This window comes from Phragmites australis, chromosome 5, assembly GCF_958298935.1.
Source record: "Phragmites australis chromosome 5, lpPhrAust1.1, whole genome shotgun sequence".
NCBI classification, from domain to species: Eukaryota; Viridiplantae; Streptophyta; class Magnoliopsida; order Poales; family Poaceae; genus Phragmites; species Phragmites australis.
This window is the reverse complement of record NC_084925.1, coordinates 37,743,975-37,760,121: the sequence shown is the minus strand read 5'-3', so window position 1 is coordinate 37,760,121 and position 16,147 is coordinate 37,743,975. Positions and strand designations below refer to the sequence as shown.

Genomic DNA, 16,147 nt, shown 5'->3' with positions numbered 1-16,147 from the left:
CCCCTCCCCTCCTCTCAACCTCTCCATGTCTCCATCCAAAACGACGCGTCTCCATCCACTCATATGATCCTCCTCTCGAAGCTAAAGATCGATCGTTCAAAATTGACGAAGGCTTAATCCCCAACCTCCATTACGGTAAGCCATTTTTCATCCGTACCGCTCCCCTCTTATCCTCATGATTACCAGCAGGCATGGTCCTTATGCTCATCAAGGGCGAATCCCAACTAGATGACTTTTGTTTATTTAATTCAATTCTTTTACGGCTTTGCACTAATCGACCGTTGATGATCTTTTTATTTTAACTTTTAGGATTGTTTATATCTAATTATCATTGTGTGATAATATGACATTAAAAAACATGTATCTAATAGCGAAAAAAGAAAAAAGAAAAGAAAAATAAAGCAAGTTGATAGAGCCACGGAAATAAGACATTGATATTTTTTTAATATTTAGAATATTATATTTATAAGTGATATATAAATATTTAGATGTTTATATTTAATAAAATCTTAATTTTAATTTCGCTCCGGACCATCAAAATCTCAGACCCTGCCCTGCTCTGAACGCCTGATGTGCTGGTGGCAGTATCGATCAGCTCGTCACGTATGTTCGTCTAGACGTGGAATTCGGGCAAGCCCGGTGAGATGCTGCATGAGGGCTGGGGCCGCGCCGCGGACCGCTCGTGCTCTGGGCGTTCGTCTTCCATCCACTGTGACGCTATACCGGAAACACCGATGGTTCCAATGGTAGCCAAAAAGAAAGAGGAAATGTGACCACATATTACACGGGTCAGGCATGAATTTTGCCCTTCAGTGGACCATGGTTCATGGATGGAATATCTACTACAAGTCTGCAACCAGCAAAGTTCTACTCAACCGCATCAAATAGTGGCATCCAAATCAATATTACGTTCACTGCCGTGCAGTGGAAGCAAATTCTTGGCTCCAAAATTTAAGATGAACTGAGAAGAGACGAAAAACAGCATACACATAAAGCTGTTGTTCCAATTTCTGTTCCAGAGACGCATGCAAACCAAGAGCAGTTCCAGCACCACTTTGTCCACAACAATTGAGCGATTACAAGTAGATAAGAGTACCACCAACAAAGTCTGGCTGCTACCCAGACAGACATCGAGATAAATATAGGTACAAATTGGTCTGGAATTCCCGAATACTTGGTGCTGCTCACTTGCTGCCATCCACCATGCCAAATGAGGTTGGAAGAACTGAAGCTGATCCCTTTGAAAAAAATGATCACTCATCAGTTCTGAAAAGAGCGAGATGCTCAGAGTCCTCAAACAACGAAAAAAATGATACTGCTGTGAGAAAAACATTCCCCATATACAAATGCAGCCGAAACGTTTATATTAGCACATCCTTCTGAAATTTTCAGCACCTCCGAGCAATCATCAGATTCTTGCTGGTTCCAGTGCTTTACAAATTACAAGCAATTGTTCTCCTGACGTGAAATTCAATCGAGGACAAAACTACAGGCCATAGTACACAAGACTCTGCTTGTACTTCCAAGTTCCAACTGCAAGCCAGATCAACTGAATCTCATATCCTTGGCGAATAAATGTAGGACATATCACAAAAAAAGAACTGGCCGTCAACCACACCTCAACTCATTATGCATATTTGTGAGAAATTCCTCATAAAATACATGAGAAAACTAATCTAGAAAAATATGTTCATCAGGTTTGGGATCCGTCTATTATCCATTGCCAAACCTTCAGCTCACCAGTTCCATCCCCAGTAAAAAATAAACCACCAGGACCCATTTGTATTGCCCTAATTTCCTGTTTGGAGAAAATTCTGCCCCTATCACTGAACCTGTAGAACAAGAGTCACTCCTGATAACATTAGAAATGAAATATAGAGAAAATATCTTAGCATGATTAGCTTGCTTACGATGGCAGGTCATATAGGCGGACCGTGTTGTCATTTAACGAACATAGCATCACAGGTTTTGACTGTGCATCAGGCATACCACTGAGAGCAAGTGCACCCTGAACATGGAACAAAACCATTAGCCAAAAAAAAAAAAAAAAACAGTGAAATATAAGAAAGGAGAACATTGTGTTGCATGTAACACTGTTACTGAAAGGAAATATTGAACCACTGGCAAAGTGAACAGATCCTCATGCAAAAAGAAGTGAGTACCAACAGAACAAATGCTCATAATTCAAACATTCAGCACAAGAATAGTATGGATTGTTTTGATAAAAAAACCAGAGCAGAGAACCACTTTACTCAGCTGAAGGAGGTGGAAACCTACTATTACTGCCACAAGGGCAATAACTTACATATTAGCTAACAATAGTGCACATACAATTTATAGATAAAATATAAATTATTAAATATTAATATTATTGAACTGCCAGTCTAGCTGTCAGATTGCTGGCCAGACCACAATTAGACTGGATCAACCATCAGTTCGGTTTCGACAAGACAATAACTATGTCTCAATTAACACTATAAAACCTGTGATCAAACCAACCCAGAAAACCACAAAAAAATTGAGTCCTAGGCAGGACAGATTGGATGTTAACTAGAAAGGTAGGTAACACACAGACTGCAATGGCACAACACAAACAGTGCATAATTATAATTGTACTAGTGTAGTGTCTCGTACTTGCTCCTCTTTGTGTGTATATGCTACTTCTAAGTTTCCACTCTCTGTAGCTGCCCAGACCTGCAGCAAAACAAATATTACAAGTACGAAAAGCATTGGAAAAGTGCAAAGTGTGAATGCGGATGGACAGAATTACTAATATAATGAAGGCAAGGATGGGAACTAACTTTTATTGTTTGATCCAAAGAACAAGACAATAGAAACTGATCCCAGCAAAGCACAGACATAACAACATCTGTATGATCAGAAAGAGTCTGTATGCACTGCAATGTTGCCAAATCCCACACCTGAAACATTCACTATGTTGTTATCATCATTAGAACAAAAGGGGCAAGGATACCATTTTTGTCTTAATTAACAATGTAATATGCAGTAAAATAACATCCGGATATCACTCACAATGAATGCAACTGACAAGTCATGCACATTACAACAGAAATCATACCCCCATGTTCTCTTAAAGAGTGAAGACACCAAAATACTAGAGTAACATTCATTCATAACACTGAGAATAAATTCAACTTCCAGATGTACTACGGTGTACCTCACTGGTGCACAGACCCAGCAAATCACAGTGGCATTCTTTCGCACTTGAACTTTCTGTTACTATAGATGAAACTTTTGCAAAACACTAGTTGCAAATGTTTCCCAGCCAGTTGAGATACCACCACAAAATGTTAGTGCCAACTGGCAGTAAATTACCATAATGGGCTGCCAACTCCAGATATTATATGATGCATGCTTGCACCACCTATTAACAAGAGTGCCTTATCAGACACAAATTTGGACCAGCATTAAGTTTCAGTTTTTCCTGCATTTGTTTTGACTGAATACTTGGAGACTATCATGCGTAGACATTTGTCGTCATCCATTGACATCTAATTGTTAATGGACATCAAATAACAATATCTGCCACTTAATTTAACTAAAGAAATCTATAACCATGTACATTCCAAGAGATTAGTTGAACTTGCACTGTAAAGTTCAACCACAAGTAACAGAAATGATAAAAGCAATATGGTGTGAAGTGAAAGCTGACATAAAGCAATGAAATTGTTAGACACTAACTACTCCTACATCAATTGAATATATCTTAACAATGGGCGTGAGTGGGTGTGAACAAGTTTTACATACTCTTATGGTTTTATCCATCGAAGCGGAATAAAGCCTCATGGCTCCTACTACTAATGAAACAACAGCAAGCTTATGGCCAACAAGAGAAGCAGCGGGTTCAAAACAGTTCGCTGCGGCATTAAATTTCCATGCCAAAATCCTCCCATCCTGCACCAAGAACAAAAGAGAATGAGTAAATGAAGAAAACCAGAAGTTCCAAGGCATACCAAAGATAAGACAAAAATATGGAAAGTTTACTTGTGTTGCAGCAAAGAGTAGCTCATTGGCAACAGCGAGCGCATATACTTGCCCAGTTGGCCCAGTAAGGTTCATTTCCGCTGCTGTTTGCATATTCCAGACCTGCATGAATAGATAGTCACACGTGCAAAACACAAAGGACGATCAATTTCAGAATTTTAAAATACGCTAGGCGAGCGGCAGTGGCGCATAGTGTCCAATCACCGGTTAGGCAGGCTGCGCGGGCAATTCAGTGCAATGCGGAAGGGTGGTGCCTAGAGCCTAAAACATATATGTGGGCTAGGTGACTTCTTAAACAATGATTAATCTGCAAATATAAAGTATTACTTACCTTCACAGCATCAGGCATTCCAACAAACAACCACGGCCCCTCGCTGATCATACACCCAACCTCATGGCCCATATTGATGACACCGGCACACTAACCAAGAGCAAAGAAGTACTGAATTTTTTTCATGAGGAACATACAAGACTCTCGAAGATTCAATCTAATGATGCCTCAGCTACCTGCCCGGTTTGGCAATCCCACATGCGAACAGTTCCATCCTTACTCCCAGAATACAGCTTGTCCGACCCGGTGGGCAGCGCAATTCCTGTAACAACCTGAAGGAAGCCACAGCATTTCAATTAGCAACTTTTAAGATTTTACCAGGGTGGCTAATTGGCAGAAGGGATTAAGCGTACCTTCTCGTGGCCCTTGAGCGGGGTGAGCATCGTGATGCTATCGCTTATGCAGTAGCTGTGGGGATAGCGGCACCTCTCGCCGTAGGTGCAATCGCCGGCGAGGAAGAACTTGCAGGGCCTGTCGGGCGGCTTGTGGCTTGCGACGCCGCTGCCGCCTCCAGGGCCCCTCCCCCATCTATTCTGGCCGCCGCTGCCTCCTCCTCGTCCTCCAGAGTTGGGATTGCGCCAGACGTTCCCCCCGGGTCCAGCGCTGCGCTTGGGCGCGGCCGCCTCGGGGAGCTCGCTGTGGAGGTAGGGGCAGGGGAAGCGGTTGCACCGCCCGGAGCGCCAGAAATTGCAGACCTTCCCGGTGGTAGACGAGGGGGCGGCGCCAGAGCCCGGGCCGAGGCGGTTGTGCACGCGCTTATTCCCGAATCGCCCGTCGGACTCTACGTCCATGGGCGGTGCGTTTAGGGTTTGCTGGGCTCGGGAGCAGATAGTCAAATAGGTAAATGAAGGGCAAAGCCTAGGACTTGGCGCGCGCAGCCACGGGGAAGTCGGTCGAGTGGAGGCGACGCAGCGATGGCTCGCCGGAGCGGGTGGGGAGATCCGGATCGGAGATGAAAGGGGCGGTGGCCCGATTGCTGGGTCGGGTTTAGCTCGCGCGGTTGCGGGCGGAGGCGAAGGTCCACTCCGGCCCTTGATTGGGTTATGGAATATGGAGGCTGCTGAGCTGACGCCGCCGACGGACGGCCGGATGAGTCGGGCAACTACTCAATTTTATCTTTTTGTTAAAAAAGAATTAAAAAATGGGGAAGGTGGTGCAGCCTACGGGATTTCTACGCCCTTCCGAAAAGGAAAATTAGTTAGTCGTTAAAAAATAGAAAATATTAAGGCTAGCAAATAACGTAGCTTACATTACATTGTATCATATGAATAATTTGTTCACAGAACACATAATAATTAATTGACTTTAGAGACTGCCGTGGGTTAATTTCGGATAATGATTCTGGTGTGTACTGATCGATGGGTGCGTGAACGATACTTATGGTACGATAAACTCAAAACACTAGAGGCTATCTAGGTTCAAACCTTTTAAAGGATAATAGTCTTACGCACTGTGTATTTTGTTACGAGTGTTAGTAAACTGGTTACAGATAAGTTTCTCTTCCAAAATCTAGACATGTTCATCCCCTTAATATACAAGAGTAGAACTTACAAATAGGCCTCTTTCATTAGACCATAACTATCTAGATATCTTTCTTCAGGCCATCATTATACAGAGCATGCACACTGCACCTTGCGCCGGTGGTACTGTGGGGTTCATCCCATCCTCTTCGACGCCTTCACTTTTACTTTACCTCGGTAGTTTTGCCTATCCCTTTTACCGTGAGTCGCAAGCTTATCTACCAAATTATTCTATCCCAGACTTTCGTGAGTCTGCCTGCGAACTCATCCATTTACCTAGTCGTTCTGCATACTCTGTCATATCTGTCGCGCGGTATCAAGTCGATCCGCAAAACCCCACTTAATAGCATTTAATGCTATGGGACAGTGCATTGCCCATCTGCGTCAAGCACGACTTTGTTCACTGAAGGAGGTGCATCAGATAGGAAAACAGTTGATTAGAAATCAATGAAAGGATCCTGCCATACTAGAGCCCTCACTCCGAGATAAAAGCAGACGCGATTGTACCGCTCTCAGCTCCGTGCTAGGGTCACCCGCCACTCCCGCTCCGCGTAAATAGAGGGGCCTAGGATCATCTCCGCGATCTCCGTCGCGCGCTCTAGCGGGAGGCAGCTCTCTAGAAGAAAAAGATGGCTCACATCGGCAGATAAAAAACCAAGCTACAAGGATAACTCACCAGCACTAACAAGCGGGCCGAAGTACACCTTCGGCCACTCTTTTGCACCTTGCTCAAAGACGCAGTTTCAGCCCATCTGAAGAGGCCGAATGCGCAACATGGTGAACTCCTCCACGAGGTCACACATGCTCATCTTTTCGGCCACCATCCAGAGAAGGGCCAGCCGTGAGGCGAACTGATCGTCCATAATCTCTGTCTCCAACTCCGGAACATACGCAATATCTCGGTTTGTGGAGCGAAGGGGTGATGCAAGGCCGACGTTGTAATAGAACCACCGCTGCAACCAACCGGTATACTACCGACCGTTAATAGCCTTCGCCAGGAAGGCATTGCGATACTGCGGCCGTATCTGGAAGTTGACACTCTTAAAGCTGAGGGGCCTCTTCGTCCCCTTGACCTTGATCAACTTCAGTTGGCAGCTGGCAAAGTGGAGGGCCGCAAAAAAATCCGCCCTCCCTTCACACCCCTCCATCCACATGGCCCACTCGAAGGTGGTCAGGCAGGCAATGGCATTGGTGTGGAGCTGCGGAAGCTCCACGTAGAAGTAGCAGAGCACCTCCTCGAGCAACGGCACTGAGGGAAAACCCAGGCCCACCTCAAAGAAGGCCTCAAACACCACGACCTCAGGCAAGAGGCTTCGGGACCTCCTCGTATAGCGGAGGTCGAGCGACGGCTCTTGTCGGTGACATGGGAACCAGGGGTCCCTGAGTCCCGAGGCCATGACAGCAGAGTGCCACGTGGCACCCTCCCTCGGGGATTATCTCCCCAAGGTCCGAGAAGACCAAGTTCCGGGAGAGGGTGTTCGGGGCAATGAATAGTAGTCCCCGAGCACCCGAGACGACCAAGTTCTGAGAGAGGGTGCTCGGGGCCATGAACAGTGGTCCCCGAGCACCCGAGTTCCCCGATAACCCGAGCAGACACAGTTCCGGGAGAGGACGCTCGGGGCCATGAACAGTGGTCCCCGAGTTCCCCGAGGACAAAAAAGGGCATATCCGGGAGAGAGTGCTCGGGGCTATGAATAGTGGTCCCCAAGCACTCACAGTTCCCCGAGGACCTGAGAAGTCCTTCGCCGGTGGTCCCCACACGGGCTCAGCGGTGAGGTGTCAATTGGTGAGAGACCCGATGCTGTATTTAAGAGGGCGCGTGGCCTGTCACTTCCAACCACTCCCCCCACGCCTGCTGTCAGTCCCTGCCACAGCCTGGCAGGGAGGCGTGAGGACATTTAATGCGGCGGGTTCCATCGCGCGTCATCTGGCGCGCCTCGGGATATTGTTGCAAGGCTCGAGGCATATCGCCTGCCGCTCTGCTGTGTCAGGCTCGCTCTGACCGGGCGGGCACGCGGAGTGCTCGGTGGCTGCCCGGTGGGCCCTCCCCGCAGCACCCGCTGAAAAGCGGGATGACGGTGACAGGACCAGACGGGGGCGCGTTTTCAACCCCTTATCACATCAAATTGCAGCCCATGATGGTTGCTTTCCATTTATGACGCCTTGGAAGTCGTGTCATCTTTTCTGGGCACGCTACCCGCCCCTACAGGGTATAAAAGAGGGGTGGGCTCCCCGGAGAAGGAGAACTCGGGATTGATAGACCGAACTGAGAAGATTGAGACACACAGAAGACAATGGCTTCTTCAAGACCGAGACAAGCTCACGAAGCTCAGGTTTTAGACAAACATCCTTGTAATACAAGAGATCCTCAGAGAGGCATTCCCTGAGCATTTCTAGCATACACACAGGAGTAGGGTATTACGCTCCGTGCGGTCCGAACCTGTCTAAAATCCCCTGAGCATTTATTTCCTTCTGCATCTGATCATCCAACTCACCTGCATCTTATTTATTCCCATTTATTTCACGTACGAGGTAGATTCAGAATCATCCCCCGGCCAAATCTCAAAGGAGGTCCCTCCGGATCCCCGCTTGTGGAGTTCATCCTCCGACAGCTCTGGAGGGAATCTTCCCCTCCCTAACCATCCGATCGAGCTCCTCATCACCGATGACAGATGCCCCCAGCGCGGTGGTTTGCTGGAGGTGACTTTTGCTGGCACGTCGGAGCTCCACCCCTGGTAGCGAACCCATCAACGATGGGAAAACCGATGCCACCTGAGGGTCCCCTGCCGCGACTACTCCAACAATTTCACTCGTCGCCCGAGTTCCGCCCCCCCCAGGGTACTCGAGCTAGCCATACGAACCACAGGAGGATAGTAAAAGGCGTTAGATTACAAGAGAGAGGAAGAGCAGGGATCAAAGGACAACTCGCGCAAAGCAAAAGACGTTGAAGATAAAAGGGGCAAATGAGAACAAGGAGCTGGCGAAAGGGTCGCTCTGGGCAATCCCTCCCCTTCTAAAAATAAGGAGCAACTTGCCCCCTAGGCGGCGGGCGCATACCCAGTCCTTTCGCTTGCCAGGCCAAATCATGGGGGAGTGGAACCGACTCCCATGACCCCCCAATGAAAAGATGCCATGCGTCCCATGTCCGTCTGACAGGGCGAGATCGTGCCTTTCCCCAGGGCACATTCAATGCCCCTGTCGCTGACGTCATCCAGCGTATCGTTCCAATCACCCGGGTCAAACCTTCCAAGATAGGCTAAGCAATACTTGGGATCACGAGCCATCAACCACAAGTCAGGGACCGCCGGAGGCCCTACTCCGAAGGAACTGCAGACCTGACCGCTCCGCTAGCCTCCCTCGCAAGGGGCTACTGTTGAGGGTCGTTGTTAAGGACCCCTGACAGCCCATTGGCTTAACCAGCCCGGCCTCTCGAAGGCTCAACCTCCTAAAGGCTCGGTCTCCTAAAGGCTCGGTCTCCCAAAGCCCTGACCTTCCGGAGCCATACCTCTCGAGGCCCCCATCTCCAGCTGCTCGGGCCAGCTTCCCGGAGGCTACAGGATGAGTCATCAGACCTTAGGAAAAATTTACCAGAAGAGGAGCACTGGTCATACTTTGCCTGCAAGGAAGAGACTGGCATTAAATGCATAGGCTGGTGGACGCTGCTCTGACACTCCGGTATAATAGAGGCTATCCTGACACTCCTGATAGTGCGGTGTCGGGCCACAGTTGGCGACCAGCTCGCTCCCTTTAAAGGACAGGCGCAACGATAGTTACTACGGTAGATATTTATCTCCCAGGTAGGGTAAAAAATAGTTATCTAGGATAAGGCCCAGCAATTCGACCGAATCTCAAATATTTGTATATTTTGATAACTTGTACGCCAAGCTACGCACGCCCCTATATGTAGACGCCCTGTGGGCGAGAGGGTAGGAGGATATAGAGGTGAAAAAATACCAAGTCACGCCGTAATACTCCCTTGAATCGATCTATTTTCTCTACTATCAATACATTCGTGGTGTTCCTTGTTCTTAAACTTTGTCTCCAAACTTGAGTCTCCTTCTTAAAAGAAACTCTCGCCATACTTGCTAAGGTAAAATCAACTCTTGCTCCAACGGTTATCTACCGAATACTAGTAAATAATTTTTTTAGCACATATGCACGAGTAAGCGCACAAACTAAAGGAGAAACGGCATTCATATTAGGCGGCAAAAAAAGGCATTCGTGTTCAGTTTATCAACATATACATTTAAAAAAAAAGATTTTGAAGCTTGTTTTGCGCATTTAATATTTTTATTTGAATAAGCAAGACCTTAGAAAACCTTCCGTTAGCAAGTAACGGTAGTATAGTACTATTTTCTTTTGGAGGAAAGGAAGCAATGTTCTCTTATATGTTTCTCTCTCCGGTCATAGAATAGTGTCCATTTAGGGTGTGTAGTCAACACGTTTAAATGACTATCCATATTTTTTTAAATGTTTGGATTTAACTTTTGTAAATGGTATGATTAGATTTGTCTTGAAATATAATTTCAAAATAATATATATTTGCTATATTTTACATATGGTTTATAGTAGTAATTAATGGTCAAAATAGCGTATGCACACAGTCACCAATATGCTCATAGTCATAGGCTCATAGCACTCTCAGGATCACTGTTACATTGCGTTATTCAGCAACAAGTCCATTTTTGTACAAACATCTCAGTCTTCTGCTTCTCCTGATCACACTTCATCAGAAGAGCAGGGATACATTAACATTACCGATAAAGAAAGAAACAAAAGAGCAACAGTCCATTTCGCTCGTAATAGATTCCCATAGGCCGGCTGTACATCGGAAGTTCTGCGCCCAAAGCAAGCATGCTTCAAACGCGCGCGATTAGTAGTTCCAGAGGTTGACCTCACCGTGGTCGTCGTCATCGTCGCCGCCATTTGCGGATGAACCTGCCATCGGTGGCGGGTCAATGAGCATCCCTTGCGCCATGTCGAGGTACCCCTGCATCCCGAAGTCGAGCCTGTCGTCGATAATGCAGTAGGGGTCATCCAAGCTCTGCGGCGCGCTGGACAAGGCGCCCGGTGGTGTAGCGGCGGCCTCCTCGACGGCCACATTGCCCTGATCGGGGGCCGGCCGGAACTGCTCAGCCGCCTCGACCGCCGCCCGCCTTATCTCGTCGTGCCCGGCGCCCACCGGCGGGACCCTCAGCAGGCAGGGCGAGTCGGCGAAGTTGAGGCATGCGGCGCGCCCGCGCAGTGCCAGCGCGGCCACGTCGTGCGCGCGCGCCGCCATCTCGGCGGTCTCGAAGGTCCCGAGCCATATCCGCTGCTTGCCGTGCGGCTCCCGCACCTCGCACACCCACCTCCCGGGGTTCCTCTGGCGCACGCCCTTGTACACGGGGTGCCGCGTCTCCTTGAACTTGGTCCGCCCGGCGCGCCTCTTGGGCGGCGCCGACGACACCGTCAGGTACGAGGAGGAGCCGTCGTCGCCGCCGACCGGGGATGGCGTCCCCGAGGAGTAGTCACTGCTGAACGCGCCGACTTCCATGGCTGGCCGAGCGTCGTAGTAGTTTAGCATGCGGAGGGAGGGAAGAATGAGTCGACGCATTTGATTTGAATCGGGAGGGAAAGGTGGCGGGTTATATAGTTTAGCGCGTGGAGAGGGACGTGGCCGCGTGCCCTGTTCCGACGCGGTGCCGGCACGAGAGGCGCCAGCCAGGTAGCGCGACTTGATGGGTCGGGACTGGAGAGAGATGGGGTTCGGGCTAGGGAGAGAGAGAGAGAATGGGTTACTTGGGTCGTAACCAGCTGGAGCCCGCGGGGTCCGGGACGGGATGCGCGCAACGCGCAGGCATGGGACGCGACGGCCGGTTGGGGCGACGACAGGTTCCTGTTGAAAAGGGAGCTTGAGCTTGAGAGAGATGTCGCCTACCTCTCAAGTGGGTAGTCAGAGGATAGTGTGGGATTCTCTGTACACCGTACGAGCTGGATTAGTGTAAATGATCGAATCAGGCCACACAGAGTATCCCACTCCACGGTTGAGCGGCAGTTATGTTGGACTTGGTCTTGGGGTTTCCAGATTGCCAATGGTGATGGACAGCGGCTCGGCGTACCGCTGACGCTAGGCTCCGGTTTCCAGAGCCAGCCTTTCCTCTCCCTTTCAACTGGGGACAAATGGCGACCGTTGGGTTGGCAGCCTACGTCGCAAGTTGTATTGCTTGCCGTGCTATAGCGTCGAGATTTGCTCTAGCTAATTAAACTCAAACCACCCCTCGCACTACGGCTGTTTGAATTCTGTTCGATGTGGACACCTCTGAATTCTCAAGTTCTTCAGAGCTTTGTCAACACTGTTCAGTAGCTGTCGTATCATGATATCTAATTTCTAGATGAACCGTAAGAGGTTATCGCTGTATGCGAATAATTAATAAAGCTTAATTAGGATAGCCAACAAGATCAAGGCGTGCCCTCCCTACACTAACGTTGCGTTGCAGCCCCCCATGGATATATGAGCATACATTGGCTATTCAGTGTTGGATATCTTCCCCTGTGAACTCAGCTCGTGCTAAAAACTGTACGGATTAGGTGACGTGCATTACAAAATTCGGAGATTGAAAACTCTTTTCTATTATTAAAAAATACAGTGTTGGATTGCCGTCTTTATCCTTCCCGGATAACTTTGTGCCATTCAAGGAGGACACTGCCATGTTTCTGATTTTATTGCGAAGGGGGATCTCAGGGCAAAAATGAGGCAATTGGCAAGACCTCTGAAAGTCTTGTCTCAACACCGCGGCCACCCCAGGCTCGCTGGCTTGTCACCTGTTGGGAGCAGCCCACAACGAAAACTTGGGCCTGAAGCTGTTCGGGAATGTCCAACTATTACTGGGCCAGAAAATACTAGAAGGCCGAATATAGCCCAATAATACCTTCGGGCTAGAGTATGTTCCAAAAAAAGCTGGGAAAAAGCTTGCGGCGAAAATATAGATAGAGTTTGACCTACGGATCTAGGCTGCTACTTGCTACAGAGACCGTTCGTCATCAGTACAATAGGCACCAGCTCAGGAATTTAGAATTTAGGTGGTTCTTTAGTGATTTACCGAGTGACAGGTAAGGACAACCATATTTTTTGAGCGTTTTCCCTGAGTTGTGATAGCTCTATTTGGCTTTTCCATGATCGAATAATGTTTATCGAAGCTTCCCAGTCATAGTCAGCCTTTTTCATGAGAGGGCGTCATACTCAACATTTTTCGTCGCTATCTAACTGATTGGGTCATTTTCATACCCAATGATTTGTCAAAGCAAGCACCACTATTCGTTCATCACGATCACAGTATGCGTGCGACACGTTTCACCCGGCCCAATCGTTCAGCTGATCATGTCAAGTGGACCATTATAAATCGACAAACAAAACTTTAGGCATGCACGCATCAATGATACCTTTTTTTCTGGACAACCAGCGTTCAGCGCACAAAGCACACGATTTAAAATCGGCCCCAATGAACACCAAAACCTGTATGTAACAAAAAGATCAATGGCGGCGATACGATTCGATCATGGAAAAGCCTTCGTAATGTGCACATGAATGCTCTATGCCATTCATTCATTCATTCCCACAGGCTACAACTTAAATATAGTCAGCGATAGGAATAACAAAACCGAATTCAATCTTATCAGTGCACTCAATCTAGATCAAGAGTAGTGCATCGAGCATCTCCAAGAGCCACGGCAACACGTACACTATCCATTTGAAATGCCAAATAACGATCAATTTATGTCTCCAACAGACTAGCCAATGAGCACACCATTTTACCGGTATCGCCAACCCGCTCCTTTGCACGTTAAATATGGAGTGCCCTCTCCCCCCATGGCAAATCGGTCGCCCCTGTTACTCTTTTTTCTCCCCGACGTGCGCCACTCGAGCGTGCCGCCCCAGCCACGGGAGGTCAGCCTGCCTCTGACGTGTGGCCTCTGACGCCTTGGCTTCCAGGTGGCGCAGTGGAGAGAAGGAGGTGGCCGAAGAAGAGGAGCCACGTCGGGAAAGAGGGACGCCGCTCAAGGCGAGGAAGGGCTCGCCAGCGGGGCCTCTCGGATCGAGTAGCTGGCAGGGCTCGCTCAGCGGCAGCACGCAAGAAGGCGCGGAGGTGCAGCAACATGGCTACATGCTTGGCAGCGTCACAGCCAAGCAGCGACGCATGGTCGTAGGGCTGCAGCATGTGGGCAGCGCGTGGGCATGGAAGAGCAGAGATGGAGAAGGGAGTAGGAGCAGACGAGTTTGCCCCTTGTGCCTGGTGCTCGTGCAAGGAGCGTTGGAGAGGGTAGGAGAGAATGATATGTAAGTTCATAAATATATTACTAGTTATAGAATATTATTAAAAAATAGGAGAAAGAATATAGAGGATAAATTATGAATGTGCTATTAGAGTAGTGAAATAATATAGTGAAAAATCTTTATAGATAAGAATAAATATAGAGATATAGAGTGTGAGATATGAATGTGCAGTTAGAGTGGCTCCTAGCAGCTAGCACTGTTGAGGGCTCTCTTTTCCTTCGCCTCACGTCCCATCGCATTGAAACGAGCTGCCTTTTCCCCGCGGGCCCTCGCACTCGCCGACTAGGCGGCGCCCACCTACGTGCGCCATCTTTTTTCCTCGCCGGAGACGGCGAACTTGTGCGTCGAAGGGGATGGCACCTTTCGGCTGACTCGCGGCGCATGCGTACGCGTCGTCCGTGGAAAATAACGCATGATGCACAGGAACATCGATCGGCATCCGCTCGCGATTCTCATATGCCGCGCAGCGTCCGTCCTGTCTGCTTCGCCGTTCCGGCGGCCGCCTCGTAGCGCGGTTATGTACTACGACCCACCCACCACGTATCATCTTGAGGAATGAGTAACAACAGCGTATGAAACCTCTTCCGGCGATCCCGTCCAAAATTTTCCACGTTCGGGATCTCCGACAGCGATCGTGCTGCCTGTTTTGCTGGCACAGATATGACATGTTGTTATCGCCTGCTTGGGTTCGTTACCACAAAAATATTAAGTGTTTGTGTTGATTTGCAGTTGAAACAGATGCATCAAGCTGATATAAAATACTAGGAGTAAGTTTGCAACGGGCCTAAAAAAAGTTGAGGAAATGAGAAAACTAACTAGAAGAGCCACACGAATCAGGACAAAGAAAATGATAGAACGATCCGACACACTAGCACAGACAGCGGTTTGAGGCCTCCAAAAGGAGTTCCCCCGGCCTCCAAATTGGAGTACCACTGTGTATGTTCAAGGACACTTTAGATGTCCTTATTACAAAATTTCTAAAGTCCAAACTCGATCCAGACAACCGGTCGCCAACAACTCGCAATAATCACCACCTTGAAAATTTTCCGTTCGCCATAGCTTTGTTCGAAAAGTGAAGTAAACATTATTACAAAGCTGATTTTATATGTCAGTCCATCATTACTGATCCTCAATAGATCGACAGTGATAGATCATCACTGTTATTTTATAAGTTGCACAAGAAGAATCTATTATCATAGCTTACAAACCTTTTTTTCTTGGTTGTGTATGAAATAAAAGTACCTTATGATGCCGGTACTGATACAAGGGCGGAGGCAACCTGATAACGATATCGATGTCAACATGAAACTATTAATAGAAGATCTTATAACACTGTGGAACGATGGTGTGCGGGTATAAAATAAATACAAACAAGAGAACTTCACCCTACGCGCAATGTTGTTCGTAACAATCCAAGATTGACCATCTCTTGGTAACCTATGGGGTCAGATTGACAAATGCTATTTTGCATGCGTGTATTGCTTGGATGAAACAGAGAGCTTGTGGTTGAAGAACTATCAAAAAATGATGTACCAGGTTATCGTAAATTTTTTCGCAAGGATCATCCGTACCGTAACAATAAGAGAGTTTTTGATAGGAAAGTTGAGACTCTATCACATCCTAAGCATCGCACTGGGAGACATGTATATGAGATGGTAAAGGGACTTAGGGTTACCTTTAGAGAGAGACACGAGAGTACATCGGTTCCTAAATCTAATCTTAAAATTCCTATCTTCAAAATAAAATCTATTTTTTATGACTTAGCTTATTGACCAGATTTGATGGTTTGACACGTAATCGATGTCATATACATGAGAAGAATGTGTGTGATAGTTTGATTGGTACGTTATTAGATATACCTGGTAAAACAAAGGATACACTCCAACCACGAAAGGACCTGAAATGTTTGAAGTTTAGAAAGTATCTACATCTCAAAGATATGGAAGAAAACGACAAATATCTTGGTCCCTCTAGCTA

General features: G+C 47.7%; 2 protein-coding genes across 2 annotated transcripts; both read right to left on the bottom strand.

Annotated features, from left to right (window-relative positions):
- Positions 1-984: 984 nt before the first annotated feature.
- Positions 985-5,419, bottom strand: LOC133919506 (zinc finger CCCH domain-containing protein 17). Its single transcript, XM_062363919.1, has 9 exons — positions 4,690-5,419; positions 4,513-4,608; positions 4,337-4,426; positions 4,006-4,107; positions 3,769-3,915; positions 2,802-2,921; positions 2,635-2,694; positions 1,911-2,008; positions 985-1,832 (listed from the first exon to the last, which is right to left on the bottom strand). Exons 1-9 carry the CDS (start codon positions 5,125-5,127, stop codon positions 1,694-1,696), a joined length of 1,290 nt encoding a protein of 429 aa, XP_062219903.1. The 5' UTR covers positions 5,128-5,419; the 3' UTR covers positions 985-1,693.
- Positions 5,420-10,481: 5,062 nt separating this feature from the next.
- LOC133917654 (dehydration-responsive element-binding protein 1G-like) lies at positions 10,482-11,467 on the bottom strand. Its single transcript, XM_062361533.1, has one exon. The coding sequence runs from the start codon at positions 11,450-11,452 to the stop codon at positions 10,730-10,732; it is 723 nt and encodes a 240-aa protein (XP_062217517.1). The 5' UTR covers positions 11,453-11,467; the 3' UTR covers positions 10,482-10,729.
- Positions 11,468-16,147: the final 4,680 nt, after the last annotated feature.